This window comes from Rhinoderma darwinii, chromosome 10 (assembly GCF_050947455.1).
Source record: "Rhinoderma darwinii isolate aRhiDar2 chromosome 10, aRhiDar2.hap1, whole genome shotgun sequence".
Lineage (NCBI taxonomy): Eukaryota > Metazoa > Chordata > Amphibia > Anura > Rhinodermatidae > Rhinoderma > Rhinoderma darwinii.
In genome coordinates, this window is record NC_134696.1 from 105,978,810 (window position 1) to 105,993,809 (window position 15,000).

Here is a 15,000-nt window from a genome sequence, read left to right on the forward strand (position 1 = left end):
TATATATATATACATAAACACACACGCACATTCTCTCTCTGACGTCTTAATGACGCGGCCTTTAGACAGCTGCGAATCACATGACCAGCACGGACAGTTCTCCATAGGTCACGTGATCTACTGCAGCCTTGACGTCATGACGCTGCGATAGTTTCCTCCGTAGCTGCTTCCCGGATGTGCGATCAGCCATGTCGAGCATCCCTGTCCTCAAACCCGGGACTCTGATCATACCGGACTGGCTGCAGTCATCCGAGGGTCGGGACTATCTCACGTGTATCCTGCGTAAGAAGAAGAGAAGAACGTTCGGTAAATCACGCACCCTCTGCTGGTCTTTCTTATATTACACCTATTATCTCCACACTGCCCACTGCTGGTCTTTCTTATATTACATCTTCTGTCTTATATCCACACTGCCCTCTGCTGGTCTTTCTTATATTACATATGTCTATTATATCCACACTGCCCTCTGCTGGGTTTTTTTGTATTACACCTGCCGTCCATTATATCCACACTGCCCTCTGCTGGTCTTTCTTATATTACACCTCCTGACTATTGTATTCACACTGCCCTCTGCTGGTCTCTCTTTATTGCATTTTCTGTATAATATCCACACTGCCCTCTGCTGGTCTTTTTTTATATTACACCTGCCGCATATTAAATCCACACTGCCCTCTGCTGGTCTTTTTTTATATTACACCTGCCACATATTATATCCACACTGCCCTCGTCTGGTCTTTCTTATATTACACCTGCCACATATTATATCCACACTGCCCACTGCTGGACTTTTTTTTATATTGTATTCACACTGCCCTCTGCTGGTCTGTCTCTTTATTGCATTTCCTGTATAATATCCACACTGCCTCTGCTGGTCTTTTTTTATATTACACTGCCGCATATTATATCCACACTGCAGTCTGCTGATCTATCTTATATTACACCTGCTGTCTATTATATCCACACTGCCCTCGTCTGGTCTGTGTTTTTATTGTATTTTCTGTATAATATCCACATTGCCCTCTGCTGGTCTTTCTTATATTACACCTGCTGTCTATTATATCCACACTGCCCTCTGCTGATCTATCTTATATTACACCTGCTGTCTATTATATCCACACTGCCCTCTGCTGGTCTTTCTTATATTACACCTGCTGTCTATTATATCCACACTGCCCTCGTCTGGTCTTTCTTATATTACACCTCCTGACTATTGTATTCACACTGCCCTCTGCTGGTCTGTCTCTTTATTGCATTTTCTGTATAATATCCACACTGCCCTCTGCTGGTCTTTTTTTTATATTACACCTGCTTTCTATTATATCCACACTGCCCTCTGCTGGTCTTTCTTATATTACACCTGTCTATTGTATTCACACTGCCCTCTGCTGGTCTGTGTTTTTATTGCATTTTCTGTATAATATCCACACTGCCCTCGTCTGGTCTCTCTTATATTACATCTGCTGTCTATTATATCCACACTGCCCTCCTCTGGTCTATAATATTACATCTATTATATCCACACTGCCCACTGCTGGACTTTTTTTTTTTTATATTACACCTGCTGTCTATTATATCCACACTGCCCTCTGCTGGTCTTTCTTATATTACACCTGTCCTATTGTATTCACACTGCCCTCTGCTGGTCTGTGTTTTTATTGCATTTTCTGTATAATATCCACACTGCCCTCGCCTGGTCTTTCTTATATTACACCTGCTGTTTATTATATCCAGATTGCCCTCGTCTGGTCTTTCTTATCTTTACACCTGCTGTCCATTATATCCACACTGCCCTCTGCTGGTCTTTTTTTTTTATATTACACCTCCTGACTATTGTATTCACACTGCCCTCTGCTGGTCTTTCTTATATTACACCTGTCTATTGTATTCACACTGCCCTCTGCTGGTCTTTCTTATATTACATCTTCTGTCTTATATCCACACTGCCCTCTGCTGGTCTTCTATTACACCTGCTGTCTATTATATACACACTGCCCTCTGCTGGACTTTTTTTTATATTACACCTGCCGCATATTATATCCACACTGCCCTCTGCTGGACTTTTTTTTATATTACACCTGCCGCATATTATATCCACACTGCCCTCTGCTGGTCTTTCTTATATTACACCTGTCTATTGTATTCACACTGCCCTCGTCTGGTCTTTCTTATATTACACCTGCTGTCTATTATATCCACACTGCCCACTGCTGGACTTTTTTTTATATTACATCTTCTGTCTTATATCCACACTGCCCTCTGCTGGTCTTTTTTTTATATTACACCTGCTGTCTATTATATCCACACTGCCCTCTGCTGGTCTTTCTTATATTACACCTGCTGTCTATTATATCCACACTGCCCACTGCTGGACTTTTTTTTATGTTACATCTTCTGTCTTATATCCACACTGCCCTCTGCTGGTCTTTTTTATATTATACCTGTCTATTGTATTCACACTGCCCTCTGCTGGTCTGTGTTTTTATTGTATTTTCTGTAATATCCACATTGCCCTCTGCTGGTCTTTCTTATATTACATCTTCTGTCTTATATACACACTGCCCTCTGCTGGTCTTTCTTATATTACATCTTCTGTCTTATATCCACACTGCCCTCTGCTGGTCTTTTTTATATATTACACCTGCTGTCTATTATATCCACACTGCCCTCTGCTGGTCTTTCTTATATTACATCTTCTGTCTTATATCCACACTGCCCTCTGCTGGTCTTTTTTTTATATTACACCTGCTGTCTATTATATCCACACTGCCCTCTGCTGGTCTTTCTTATATTCCACCTGTCTATTGTATTCACACTGCCCTCTGCTGGTCTGTGTTTTTATTGCATTTTCTGTATAATATCCACACTGCCCTCTGCTGGTCTTTCTTATATTACATCTTCTGTCTTATATCCACACTGCCCTCTGCTGGTCTTTCTTATATTACATCTTCTGTCTTATATCCACACTGCCCTCTGCTGGTCTTTCTTATATTACACCTCCTGACTATTATATCCACACTGCAGCCTGCTGATCTATCTTATATTACATCTTCTGTCTTATATCCACACTGCTCTCTGCTGGTCTTTTTTATATATCCACACTGCCCTCTGCTGGTCTTTCTTATATTACATCTTCTGTCTTATATCCACACTGCCCTCTGCTGGTCTTTTTTATATATCCACACTGCCCTCTGCTGGTCTTTCTTATATTACATCTTCTGTCATATCCACACTGCCCTCTGCTGGTCTTTTTTTTATATTACACCTGCTGTCTATTCTATCCACACTGCCCTCTGCTGGTCTTTCTTATATTACACCTGTCTATTGTATTCACACTGCCCTCTGCTGGTCTGTGTTTTTATTGCATTTTCTGTATAATATCCACACTGCCCTCTGCTGGTCTTTCTTATATTACACCTGCTGTCTATTATATCCATACTGCCCTCTGCTGGTCTTTCTTATATTACACCTGCTGTCTATTATATCCACACTGCCCTCTGTTGGTCTATCTTATATTACATCTTCTATTATATCCACACTGCCCTCTGCTGGTCTATCTTATATTACATCTTCTATTATATCCACACTGCCCTCTGCTGGTCTTTCTTATATTACACCTGCTGTCTATTATATCCACACTGCCCTCTTTTCATAATGGAAAACACGACCCCAAACGACTGAAATGTGAGTTTTGGGTGGGATTATAGCGGTCTCCAGTTCCCTCACTATTGTGGCCATGTTCTGTCTATTCTTTCCCGCTATCCTCCCGCTATCCTCCGCAGGGTTGGTTGAGAGGCCGGTTCTCTCCCCACAGCATCCCGCTGATGTCGCAAGCTACAAAATCTTTGTCTCTGGGAAAAGTGGTGTAGGCAAGACGTCCCTTATTGCTAAACTGTGCGGTTTGGAGGTTCCCACCATGCACCATGAGACCACAGGTAAGGGCCGAGGATATTGAAGGTGACTGATAACACTGGCTGTACCCCTGTAACATATGAAACCCTCTGTTTTCTCTCTAATCAGTGATTCCAGCTACATTGTCTATTGAAGTCTGAAATGCACCTTCAGTCACATTAGAGGCTCAGGCTATTGCTCTGTCTTTCTCCATGCTTTATACTTCAGCACAGCTTGTTCAGAGGAGGAGTCACAGGAATAATATAAACTGAGTTATTTAACTTTGTTTTTTCCTATCAGGAATCCAGACATCCTGTGTGTATTGGCCGGTGCTTCCCAGAGACAGTGACCGCCCCATCATTTTCGCTCTCCAGTTCTGGGATTGTGGGGAGTCTGCGCTTAGGAAGTTTGATCACATTCTGCCGGTAGGTCCTGGCCGTGCCGGGATGTCTCCAGTGATGACTGACCAGTGGCCGGGGTTGGGGGGGGGGGGGGGGGGGGCCTCTGCTTTCCTGATGACTGGAGTTTGGACTCTTTCTCCGCAGGCCTGTAAGGAAAGCGCTGACGCCGTCCTCTTCCTCTTCTCCTTCACTGATCGCTCATCATTTGAGGATGTACCAGCCTTGATCTCCCGGACGCTGAGTCAAGACGAGAACGCGGCGCGCGTGGTGATCGGCACCAAGTATCCTTCAGTCTGTGCCACTATATAGAAGTGTGGGGACACGCAGAATTCATGCTCGCCCCGGGGGGGTGGATTTATTGCTTTCTCGTTAGATCAGGGCTGCGTGGATCCAGTGTGCTCCTTAACCCTCCACCAGACTGGACCAGTTCATGCACACAGACGTCACAGAGCAGGACATCAGGGACTTCCAGCAGACGTGGCAGCTGCCAGTCATGCGGGTGAGGAGTGTCAATGGTCCACGGCTCAGTGATGGGCGGAGCCTGGATGGACGGGCAGAAATGGCAGATGCTGCGCCAGTGCTGAACGGGTTGGCGGAGGTCCTTTGGCACAGAGACCAGATCACTGCCGGACTCGTTGATATCGGAGGACGTTTATCACAGCAAGAGATTGGCGGCCAGGGGTCAAGATCGCCCGGATCATGCTACTTTACTGCAGAAATATAACATTGGTTATTTAATGAGAATCGCTTATTTTACAGACTTTTTTTCAATTGTGGGAATTTCTGTCGTCTGATTAGTCATAGAATAAAGTATAAATTTTGCAGCTTGCGGCCTCCTCACTAACGGACCTTAATAATCCAGTCCTGACGATGCCCGGGTTGTAGCAGTGGCTGAGATCATACGACATACGGTCTGACATAACCGCGGACTCATGCTACCATAACCGTGCTTAATTGTGGGAGCCAATGGCTGCGCGACTTTCCCTGTTATACCTGATAAAGTTGTGCGCCCATTGTCCACCACCAGTATTACACCCAGTATACAGGACAGAGGAACTGGTACTGTGCAGTGTATATATACACACACAGATACTGAGAATTACACCCAGTATACAGGACAGGAGAAGTGGTACTGTGCAGTGTCCATATATATACAGAATAATACAGATACTGAGAATTACACCCAGTATACAGGACAGGAGAAGTGGTACTGTGCAGTGTCCATATATACAGAATAATACAGATACTGAGGATTACACCCAGTATACAGGACAGGAGGAGTGGTACTGTGCAGAGTATATACAGAATAATACAGATACTGAGAATTACACCCAGTATACAGGACAGGAGAAGTGGTACTGTGCAGTGTCCATATATACAGAATAATACAGATACTGAGAATTACACCCAGTATACAGGACAGGAGAAGTGGTACTGTGCAATGTATATACAGAACAATACTGATAATTACACCCAGTATACAGGACAGGAGAAGTGGTACTGTGCAGTGTCTATACAGAATAATACAGATACTGAGAATTACACCCAGTATACGGGACAGGAGAAGTGGTACTGTGCAGTGTCTATACAGAATAATACAGATACTGAGAATTACACCCAGTATACAGGACAGGAGAAGTGGTACTGTGCAGTGTATATATATATACAGAATAATACAGATACTGAGAATTACACCCAGTATACAGGACAGGAGGAGTGGTACTGTGCAGCGTCCATATATACAGAATAATACAGATACTGAGGATTACACCCAGTATACAGGACAGGAGGAGTGGTACTGTGCAGAGTATATACAGAATAATACAGATACTGAGAATTACACCCAGTATACGGGACAGGAGAAGTGGTACTGTGCAGTGTCCATATATATACAGAATAATACAGATACTGAGGATTACACCCAGTATACAGGACAGGAGGAGTGGTACTGCGCAGAGTATATACAGAATAATACAGATACTGAGAATTACACCCAGTATACAGGACAGGAGAAGTGGTACTGTGCAATGTCTATACAGAACAATACTGATAATTACACCCAGTATACAGGACAGGAGAAGTGGTACTGTGCAGTGTCCATATATACAGAATAATACAGATACTGATAATTACACCCAGTATACAGGACAGGAGGAGTGGTACTGTGCAGTGTATATACACATAATAATACTGATAATTACACCCAGTATACAGGACAGGAGGAGTGGTACTGTGCAGTGTATATATATATATATATATACACAGAATAATACAGATACTGAGAATTACACCCAGTATACAGGACAGGAGAAGTGGTACTGTGCAGTGTCCATATATACAGAATAATACAGATACTGATAATTACACCCAGTATACAGGACAGGAGGAGTGGTACTGTGCAGTGTGTATATATATATATATATATATATATATATATATATATATACATATACATATATATATATATATATACATATACATATACACACACATAATAATACTGATAATTACACCCAGTATACAGGACAGGAGGAGTGGTACTGTGCAGTGTATATATATATATATATACACAGAATAATACAGATACTGAGAATTACACCCAGTATACAGGACAGGAGAAGTGGTACTGTGCAGTGTCCATATATACAGAATAATACAGATACTGAGAATTACACCCAGTATACAGGACAGGAGGAGCGGGTGTGTGCTGTCTGTGTGTTGGAGGAAGCTCTTTCCGGGTGTCGGCTCTTTCCTCTCCAGGGAGAGAGTTTGCTGCTTGGGATGAGAGGAAGTTCTTCCCAGCCAAGTGCTTCTCAGCCTCCTGTTACCCGGTCTAAGCCGGCGGGTAGCGGGAGCGTTCAGCAACCGGCCGAAGTTGTGGGGGTGAGAAGATCTAGTCGGGGTCACAGCGATGTGGCCCCGATCCCGCCCCCGCCTGAAACCAGGACAGAAAGCCAGGAAAGCCGCAAGGTTCCTGGTGTTGCAGCCAGCAGGATCGCTCCTGGAGATGTGCAGCAGAGCATGCATGATGGTGTGGAGGCAGATTGGGGTGAACTACGTGCCACGGAGTCAACAACCACCTTTAGCTCCCGTGTTGCGGAGTGCCTCCGTGGGTATGAGGACGCCGGGAAGGCCATTCGGAAGCTCCAGGAGGAGCTGAAAGCAGCCCGGGTTCGGTCGCACGTCACTTCTGGAGCAAAGAGGTTGGTAGTAATGGCGACTATCAGGGATCTCAAATCTGAGGTGGATGCCCTGAAAGAAAAGCGCAAGTTTATTTTGGAGAATAGTGGACCTTTCAAGGAGAAACTCCTCAATGATGATCGGTTCCGGGCAATGAAGGGTGTCTGTGACCCTGGAAAGCAGACGGATGATGAGGGTGAGGAGGAGGAAATGTGTCCGGGTGCGTCTGGTCAGTGGAGTACGTGCAGCGAGCTGCCTGCAGAGCAAGTGGCTTTACCCATGGACTCCAGCTCAGCCGGTGAGGGGGACACCTGTGACCAGGACATCAGCAGCGGCAATTCAGGTGGGAGGCTGATGGCGGAAATACGGCAGCTCCAGTCTCCGGTGAGCCTGCAGCATTTTTCTTTTGGCGCGGACTTGGGTCCAGAGGAGAAAGTTAATGCCAAGCGCGCAGCAAAGCGCAAAGCCCGGCGGCGACTAAAATCCAGAAAGGCTGGAAAAATCGTGGAGGAGGTCAGTTTTAAGTTTGTTCCCCACCCAGTGCTACCCCAGCTGGCCGCAGGGTCAGCTCGCTGCACAAGCCCCGTGATCCAGCCTAGCCCGGGCCCTGAAGTGGGTCCGGTGCAGGAAAGCGGGGAGATCAATGATGGCGTGATAATGAAGGCTGATGTCCCTGCTTGTCGTAGTAGCGGTGGCGTTTTTGGTGGCGTTTTTAAGGCGTCAATAGCGCCAGATAATGTTGGTGGCACAGCGTTGGGTGCAGAACAAAGCTCTGGTGCTCAGGTTTCCTCCTCAGTAATGGGGGGCGGCTCGACACCAGAGCTGGCAGCGAATATTCCAGTGTCCCTGGAACCCGTTGGTGCTACTGAGCGGCGGCAGCATGAAGGGGCTGCTGGGACTGACGGCACGGTTGAATGTCCCCCCAAGCTTGCGGTCATTGGGTCCGGTGGCGCAGTCACTAGTATTCCTTTGGTGGCTGCGTCACATGAATCCCCAGCCCGGGAGCCAGCTTTGCCAGGGGTGAGGGCGAGTCTGGGCATTGCTGGCTCTAAGAAGGAAGGATTGCCTCAAGTAAAGAAATGTCACGCTAATGAGATAGAGGGGAAACCTGATGACACCGAGGCGATAACATCCGGCCCAAAAACACTTTTTACTGCTGGTCCAGAGGGTGAGGGTATGAATGGTGCCGGTACAAGTGCTGTTAATAATGGTGAGGGTATGAATGGTGCCGGTACAAGTGCTGCTAATAATGGTGAGGGTATGAATGGTGCCGGTACAAGTGCTGTTAATAATGGTGAGGGTATGAATGGTGCAGGTACGAGTGATATTGATAATGGTGAGGGTATGAATGGTGCCGGTACAAGTGCTGTTAATAATGGTGAGGGTATGAATGGTGCCGGTACAAGTGCTGTTAATAATGGTGAGGGTATGAATGGTGCCGGTACAAGTGCTGCTAATAATGGTGAGGGTATGAATGGTGCCGGTACAAGTGCTGCTAATAATGGTGAGGGTATGAATGGTGCCGGTACAAGTGCTGTTAATAATGGTGAGGGTATGAATGGTGCAGGTACGAGTGATATTGATAATGGTGAGGGTATGAATGGTGCCGGTACAAGTGCTGTTAATAATGGTGAGGGTATGAATGGTGCCGGTACGAGTGCTGCTAATAATGGTGAGGGTATGAATGGTGCTGGTACGAGTGCTATTGATAATGGTCCCTCTCCTGTGTCTGGGACCGGGGTGAGTGGTGGGAATGTTACTGCCAGGGGTATGAGGTCTAGTGAGGCCGGTCCATCTGCCCCCCCAGGGGTGACTACTCGCAGTTATGCCAGTGTCACTGCTGGGGCCTCCTCCTCATCTTCAGGCTCTGGGGACGGTATTTTACAGCGGCGCCTCCTGGAGGCCCTTAAAAAGGGTGAGAGAACAATAATGGTAGAGGGCCGAGCGGTTGATCTGTCCTTCTGGATAGACAGGCATGGCCTGACTGCTTTCCGAGAAGAAAGGGAAGGGGAAACTGTGTGGACCCTTCCGACAGCCGGGCCTGGGGGGGCTCGTAGGAATGTTGTTCGTCTTCGCTGGAGAGGCAATGATACGTGCCCACCTAGGGCAAAAATAGTTGAGCTTCTCTTGAAGATGAATTTCAGGGCGATCGACATCTTTGCCCTGATACATCCCTATGGCACCCCAGTATTTGACATCAGCTTTGTTCGGCCGGAGGGCCTGGAGCTCTTTTGGTCAAATTATGAGCTGGTGAAGAATGAGCCCGGCTGGCGAGACTTCGCTGTACAAGCGTTGTCTCGTCAGAGCGAAATCAAGAAGGTGACCGTCCTAACTTGCAATGAGTGTCTTTCTTGTATGGACATTATGACCTGGCTCAGCAGGTACGGGGAGGTAACGGAGGTCCCCCAAAAAAACAGGGATGAATTTGGCATCTGGTCAGGGGCCTGGACCTTTATGGTTAAATTAAAGCGTTCAGGAAGTACTGTCACCCACATCCCTTCCTCAGCCTTTTTAGGAAGGGACCGAATCCTGGCCTTTTACCAGGGGCAGCCGAAGCTCTGCCACAGGTGTGGTGACCCCACGCACTTCAGTGCCCACTGCAGAGTGCAGAAGTGTGCGTTGTGCGGGGGGATAGGTCATCTTGCCGCATCCTGTGGGGATATTCGGTGTCACCTGTGTGGGGATCTAGGTCACCCATTCAGTCGCTGCCCTCGTTCCTTTGCCAACGCCATGGCGGGCCCAGCGGGAGAAAGCCGAGAGGTTGCTCCTGCCGTGGTTGGCACTGGTGGAGGTGAAGGGGCTGAGGGGCCAGGGAAGAAAGGCAAGTCACCCTCCAAGTTAAGGTGATTGGAGAACCGTCGAAGGAGTAGGGAGCTCGGGGAGCCCCAGGCAACTGGGGTAACCCTTGGCCCTGCTCCGGGGGCAAGTGTCATTGCTACTGAGGCCCTGGGGGAACAGGACTTGAATGAAGAGGTCAGGAGGTTGGAGAGGGAGGAGGAAGCCGCTTCTTCATGTTCCTCGCTATATGAAAGTATGGATGAGGACAGTAGACGGTGGCTAGATGAAAAGCGCAAGCAGGGTGCTAAAAAGAAAAAAAAGGGAGATAAGAAATCTTCTCCTCCCCTGGTCCAGGTGCCTAAGGAAAGCCCAACCGACTCACCTCTTGTTGTTCTCTCAAACCGCTTTCAAACCCTCAAGGACATCTCCTCTTCAGATGAGGAGTGTGGGGGCGAGGATGTGGCGAAGGTGACGAGGGGGTCTGTGGGGGGCGTCCAGCTTCTTGCCTCAGGGCATGCGGAACCCTCAGGGAGAAGCGCTGTCCCGGAGCCTGGAGGTGAGGTTGATAGTGGTGCTGGTGAGGAGGTGGAGGAAGGGAGGGATATGGACACATCAGCATCCCTCAAAAGGGCCCTCGGCTCTTCATCAGACAGTGATAAAAACCAGGGGAAGGGCAAGGGGAAGGGGAAAAAGGTCATCTAATTCAATCACCCAGGATGGCGGCACCCACCCCGTTGACGCTGGCATCTATTAATGTCGCCAGCATTAAATCTGACAAGGCTAGATTTGCGGCCTTTGATTTTCTCGGCCGAATTGAGGCCGACATTTTATTTTTGCAAGAGACCAGGCTGACAGACTTGGCAGCCATACATAAAGCGAAAAAGGAGTGGAGGCGTGGACCATCTTATTGGTCTCTTGCGGCCGAGCCGGGTAGCGGGGTGGCGGTTCTTTTCACCGCATCGGTAGAATGCAGACGGGTTATTGAATTAGAAATGGGGAGGTGCCTGATCTTGGATGTCCTCATGAAGGGACAGGAGCTCAGGCTCATTAACATCTATGGTCCCCAAACCAGCTGGGACCGGAAAAGTCTCTTTATGAGGATCAAGCCCTATCTTTTTACGAGTCGGCAGGTGGTCTTTGGAGGGGACTTCAATGCTGCCACGAGGTCCCAAGATAGGGGAGGTTCCAGAGACAGGCTGACTTATGACTGTGTGGCCCTAAATAGGATAGCTAGTGAGGCTCGCCTGGTGGATGTCCACATCCGGCACACCCCAGGCCACGCGGGATTCACCTTTTATCGAGGTAGTTGTAGGTCTAGAATAGATAGGTTTTATTTAAAGGAGGATGCCATCTCTTCGGCAGTGTCCGTCGTTGAGGTGGAGTTCTCCGACCACTGTTTAATTTTATTTTCTCTGAATGTTGCAGAGACCCCCCGGATGGGAAGAGGCTTTTGGAGGCTCAATTCGTCTCTCTTGGAAGAAGCGGAGATAAGACGGTCCTTTGAGGATTTCTTTCAGAGCCAGGTACCATTACTGGATCTTTGTAGCAGTAAGTCGGAGTGGTGGGAGATGTTCAAAAAAAGGGTGGCGAGTTTCTTCCGCCAGCTCTCGAGCCTCAGGAGCCTGGACAGGTACCGCCTGTATCAGGGCCTGAGGAGGAAACTCGAGCATCTTGTCTCGACTGGAGGTGACCGCGAGGACATCTCCAGAGTGAAATCTTTGCTTAAGAGTTGCCAGTATGATAGACACGCATCTTTAGTTTTTGAGAGGGATTTTGGGAAGTACCGCTTGCCCGACCCCTACAAGAACTGCAAGATGTCAGTAAATAGTAAAGTGGTTTCAGGACTGATGGACAGTACAGGATCCCTGAAAAGGTCCAGATCAGGGATCTTGGAGGTCGTCAGATCCTTTTACTCGCACCTCTTGGGAAAGATGGATCTTGATCGGGATGCGATGTCGGCTTTCCTGGCTGAAACTGTCCCCGAACCAGGAGTAGACCCCTCTCTTGGTGTCTTGGCAGAGGCGATCAGGGAAGAGGAAGTGAGACTGGCGATTGAAGGGCTTGCCCTCAAGAAGTCGCCGGGTCCAGATGGCTTAACGTCTGAATTTTACAAGACCTTTAAGGACATTTTAGTTCCCCTGTTGACTGAGGTGTTGAATGAGTGTCTTTCCTCGGGCACTTTGCCGAAGTCAATGAGGAGGTCGGCCCTGATCATCCTGTCAAAGGGTAAAGACCCATCGCACATTGAGAATTGGCGTCCCATAGCGCTACTCAATGTGGACAGAAAGGTTCTGGCAAAGGTGCTGTTTAATCGGCTGGTGAAATTTGCACCCCGGCTCCTTTCGGGGGCTCAGCATTGCTCTGTTCCAGGCCGCAGCGCGTTTAGCGCTGTACTCGGTGTCCGAGAGGCAGTGGAGCAGAGTAGGGCGGGCCGTTGGAAGTGGTACTTGCTGTCCTTGGATCAGGCAAAAGCGTTTGATCGGGTTGATCACGAGTATCTCTGGTCGGTCCTTCTGAGTTATGGTCTGCCGGGGGGGTTTGTTGATTGGCTTAAGATCTTGTATGCAGGGGCAGAGAGTTTTCCGCTTGTGAACGGTTGGATTGGCCGCTCTTTTGAGGTTGGGTCTGGGGTTCGCCAGGGTTGCCCGCTGAGCCCGCTTTTATACGTGTTCGCGATTGACCCCTTCCTTAGGAGGGTAGATCGTGGACCGTTGGTGGGAGTCAGCATGGACTTGGCAGCCTCGGAAGCCACTCTGAGAGTGGTGGCGTATGCGGATGACGTCACCATCTTTGTGTCCTCGAGAGGGGAGGCAGAGTGGGTGATGTCTGAAGTTGACCGCTACTCTGAGGCATCCGGGTCCATGATCAACCAGGATAAGTGTAAGAGTCTCTGGCTGGGAGGGGGAGATCCTACCTTTGATCTCTCGGACACTCTTCCAGGGCCTCAGGAGTTTGTAAAAATTCTCGGCATCGAATTTGGCCAGGGGGATTACCCCAAACAAAATTGGGACAGCAGGCTAAAGATCGCCGCTCAGAAGGTCGACCAGTGGAAGGGTTGGTCTTTGACCCTCAGAGAAAGGGTCAACTTGATCAAAACTTACCTGCTCCCTTTGTTAATCTATTTGGGCAGTGTCTGCATCTTGCCAGAGCCTCTCTGGACTCGGGTCTACAGCTTGTTCTTCCAGATGTTATGGGGGAATAAGCTGAACCTAGTCAATAGGGAGGTGACATACCGTACGAGGAGACTAGGGGGGTTGTGTATGGTCAACCCGGTGGTATTCCTGGTTAATACCTTTGTAAAGATCAACATGTCAAACCTCTGGCAAGAGAGGGCTCCTCCGTGGGTAGTCTCCTGCAGGGGGTGGTTTCGGCCTTTCTTCCAGGAATGGGAGACAGGAGGGCAAGTGAAGGACCTTCGCACGCCGCATGGGCATCTTCCGGCTTACGCTACCGTGGTTCTGAAAACAATTCGCCGGTGGGGTCTGGGGATGTGGGAGATCAGGACTCTGTCAAGGAGGCTCCTTGACAACAGGGTTCTGTTGACCCATTTCCAGAAGCCCCTGGCGCTCAGGGACTGCCCAAGTCGGGATCTGGAGGTTGGTTTGAGGGTTTTAAATTCTAGTAGGATCCCTTTAAAGTTTTGGGACTTGGCTTGGCGTTGCTTCCATGGGAAACTGTATGTGAGGGACAACTTGAAACACAGGAACCCTGAGGAAAGGGGTTGTCCCCGGGAGGAGTGTGGCGGCGTGCTGGAAAGCATGGAGCACTTCCTGCTTCATTGTCCCCTCAATACAGGGGTCTACAGCAGGGTGGGTGCCTCCATTGGTTGGCCTGGTCTGACCGGTCTCTCCTATGCGGAATGGGCCTATGGAACATTCAGACACCTGGGTGGTCGGGATCGGGGCACTTTATTCTTAGTCAGCTTAGCGGTCAGGTACGGCACGTGGAACGCACGGTGTTTTGTATCAACCAGACAAAAAACCCTCCCGGAGGAAGAGGTGGTGAGGAACATTCTCTGTGACCTGGGGAAGGTTCGTTCTTTGGAGTTCGAGAGACTGGGCACGAGTAGGGCCTCCATGCTTTGGAGGGGTTTTTCCTTCAGCGTGCCCTAGTCTAGTCGTCTCTATTCCTGGTGGGGGGCTAATGCTGTCACTGTAGCTTTTTGTTTTCTTTATAGTTGATGACGGATATAGGGCTTGCAGGTACCGAACCAGGGCCTTGTGGGTAGGATTTGTTAAGGATGTGTTATGTGTTATGTCAGGTAATGTATGCCATTGTACAGGCTGAGTCTTTACTTACTATATCTTGTAGAGTGTAGTATTTTTGTATGGATGTGAGGGGGTTAGGTGTTAGGTGGGGAGGGGGGAAAGGGGGGGAGGGGGGGGGTACAAATAATAAGAAAAAGCCGGGCCAGATCAAAGAGACATTGAAGGATGGACGATGGTGTCGGTCGGAGCTTAAAGGTACGGACTTTGGACTGGACATTGGTCTTGAATTGGGTATAATGTATATATTATATATATATATATATGTTCAGTATTGCTTTGTATATATTGTATATATTGGTTACTAATTGGTATTCATATTGCGGATTTGTGGTTAAGAAAAAGGGTGGGGGGAAAAAAAAAAAAAAAAAATAAAAAAAAAAAAAATGTAAAAATGTAAAAAAAAAATTAAAAATTATAAAAAAAAAAAAAAAGGGGGGGTTATTTGCCAATTAGGCACATGTTGTGTTTTCTCATGTAGGAATTTC

General features: G+C 48.0%; 1 protein-coding gene across 1 annotated transcript; it reads left to right on the forward strand.

The window, feature by feature from the left end:
• The first annotated feature begins 131 nt into the window (after nucleotides 1-131).
• On the forward strand, nucleotides 132-5,113 carry LOC142662351 (ciliogenesis and planar polarity effector 2-like). The gene is made up of 5 exons (XM_075840573.1): nucleotides 132-306; nucleotides 3,780-3,932; nucleotides 4,189-4,313; nucleotides 4,434-4,570; nucleotides 4,707-5,113. Exons 1-5 carry the CDS (start codon nucleotides 189-191, stop codon nucleotides 5,011-5,013), a joined length of 840 nt encoding a protein of 279 aa, XP_075696688.1. The 5' UTR covers nucleotides 132-188; the 3' UTR covers nucleotides 5,014-5,113.
• Nucleotides 5,114-15,000: the final 9,887 nt, after the last annotated feature.

Coding starts and splice junctions, on each gene's coding strand:
- LOC142662351 (XM_075840573.1), top strand. CDS start 189: ATGTCGAGCATCCCTGTCCTCAAACCCGGGACTCTGATCATACCGGAC. Junction 3,933..4,188: donor CATGCACCATGAGACCACAG/GTAAGGGCCGAG, acceptor TTTTCCTATCAG/GAATCCAGACATCCTGTGTG. Junction 4,314..4,433: donor AGTTTGATCACATTCTGCCG/GTAGGTCCTGGC, acceptor CTTTCTCCGCAG/GCCTGTAAGGAAAGCGCTGA.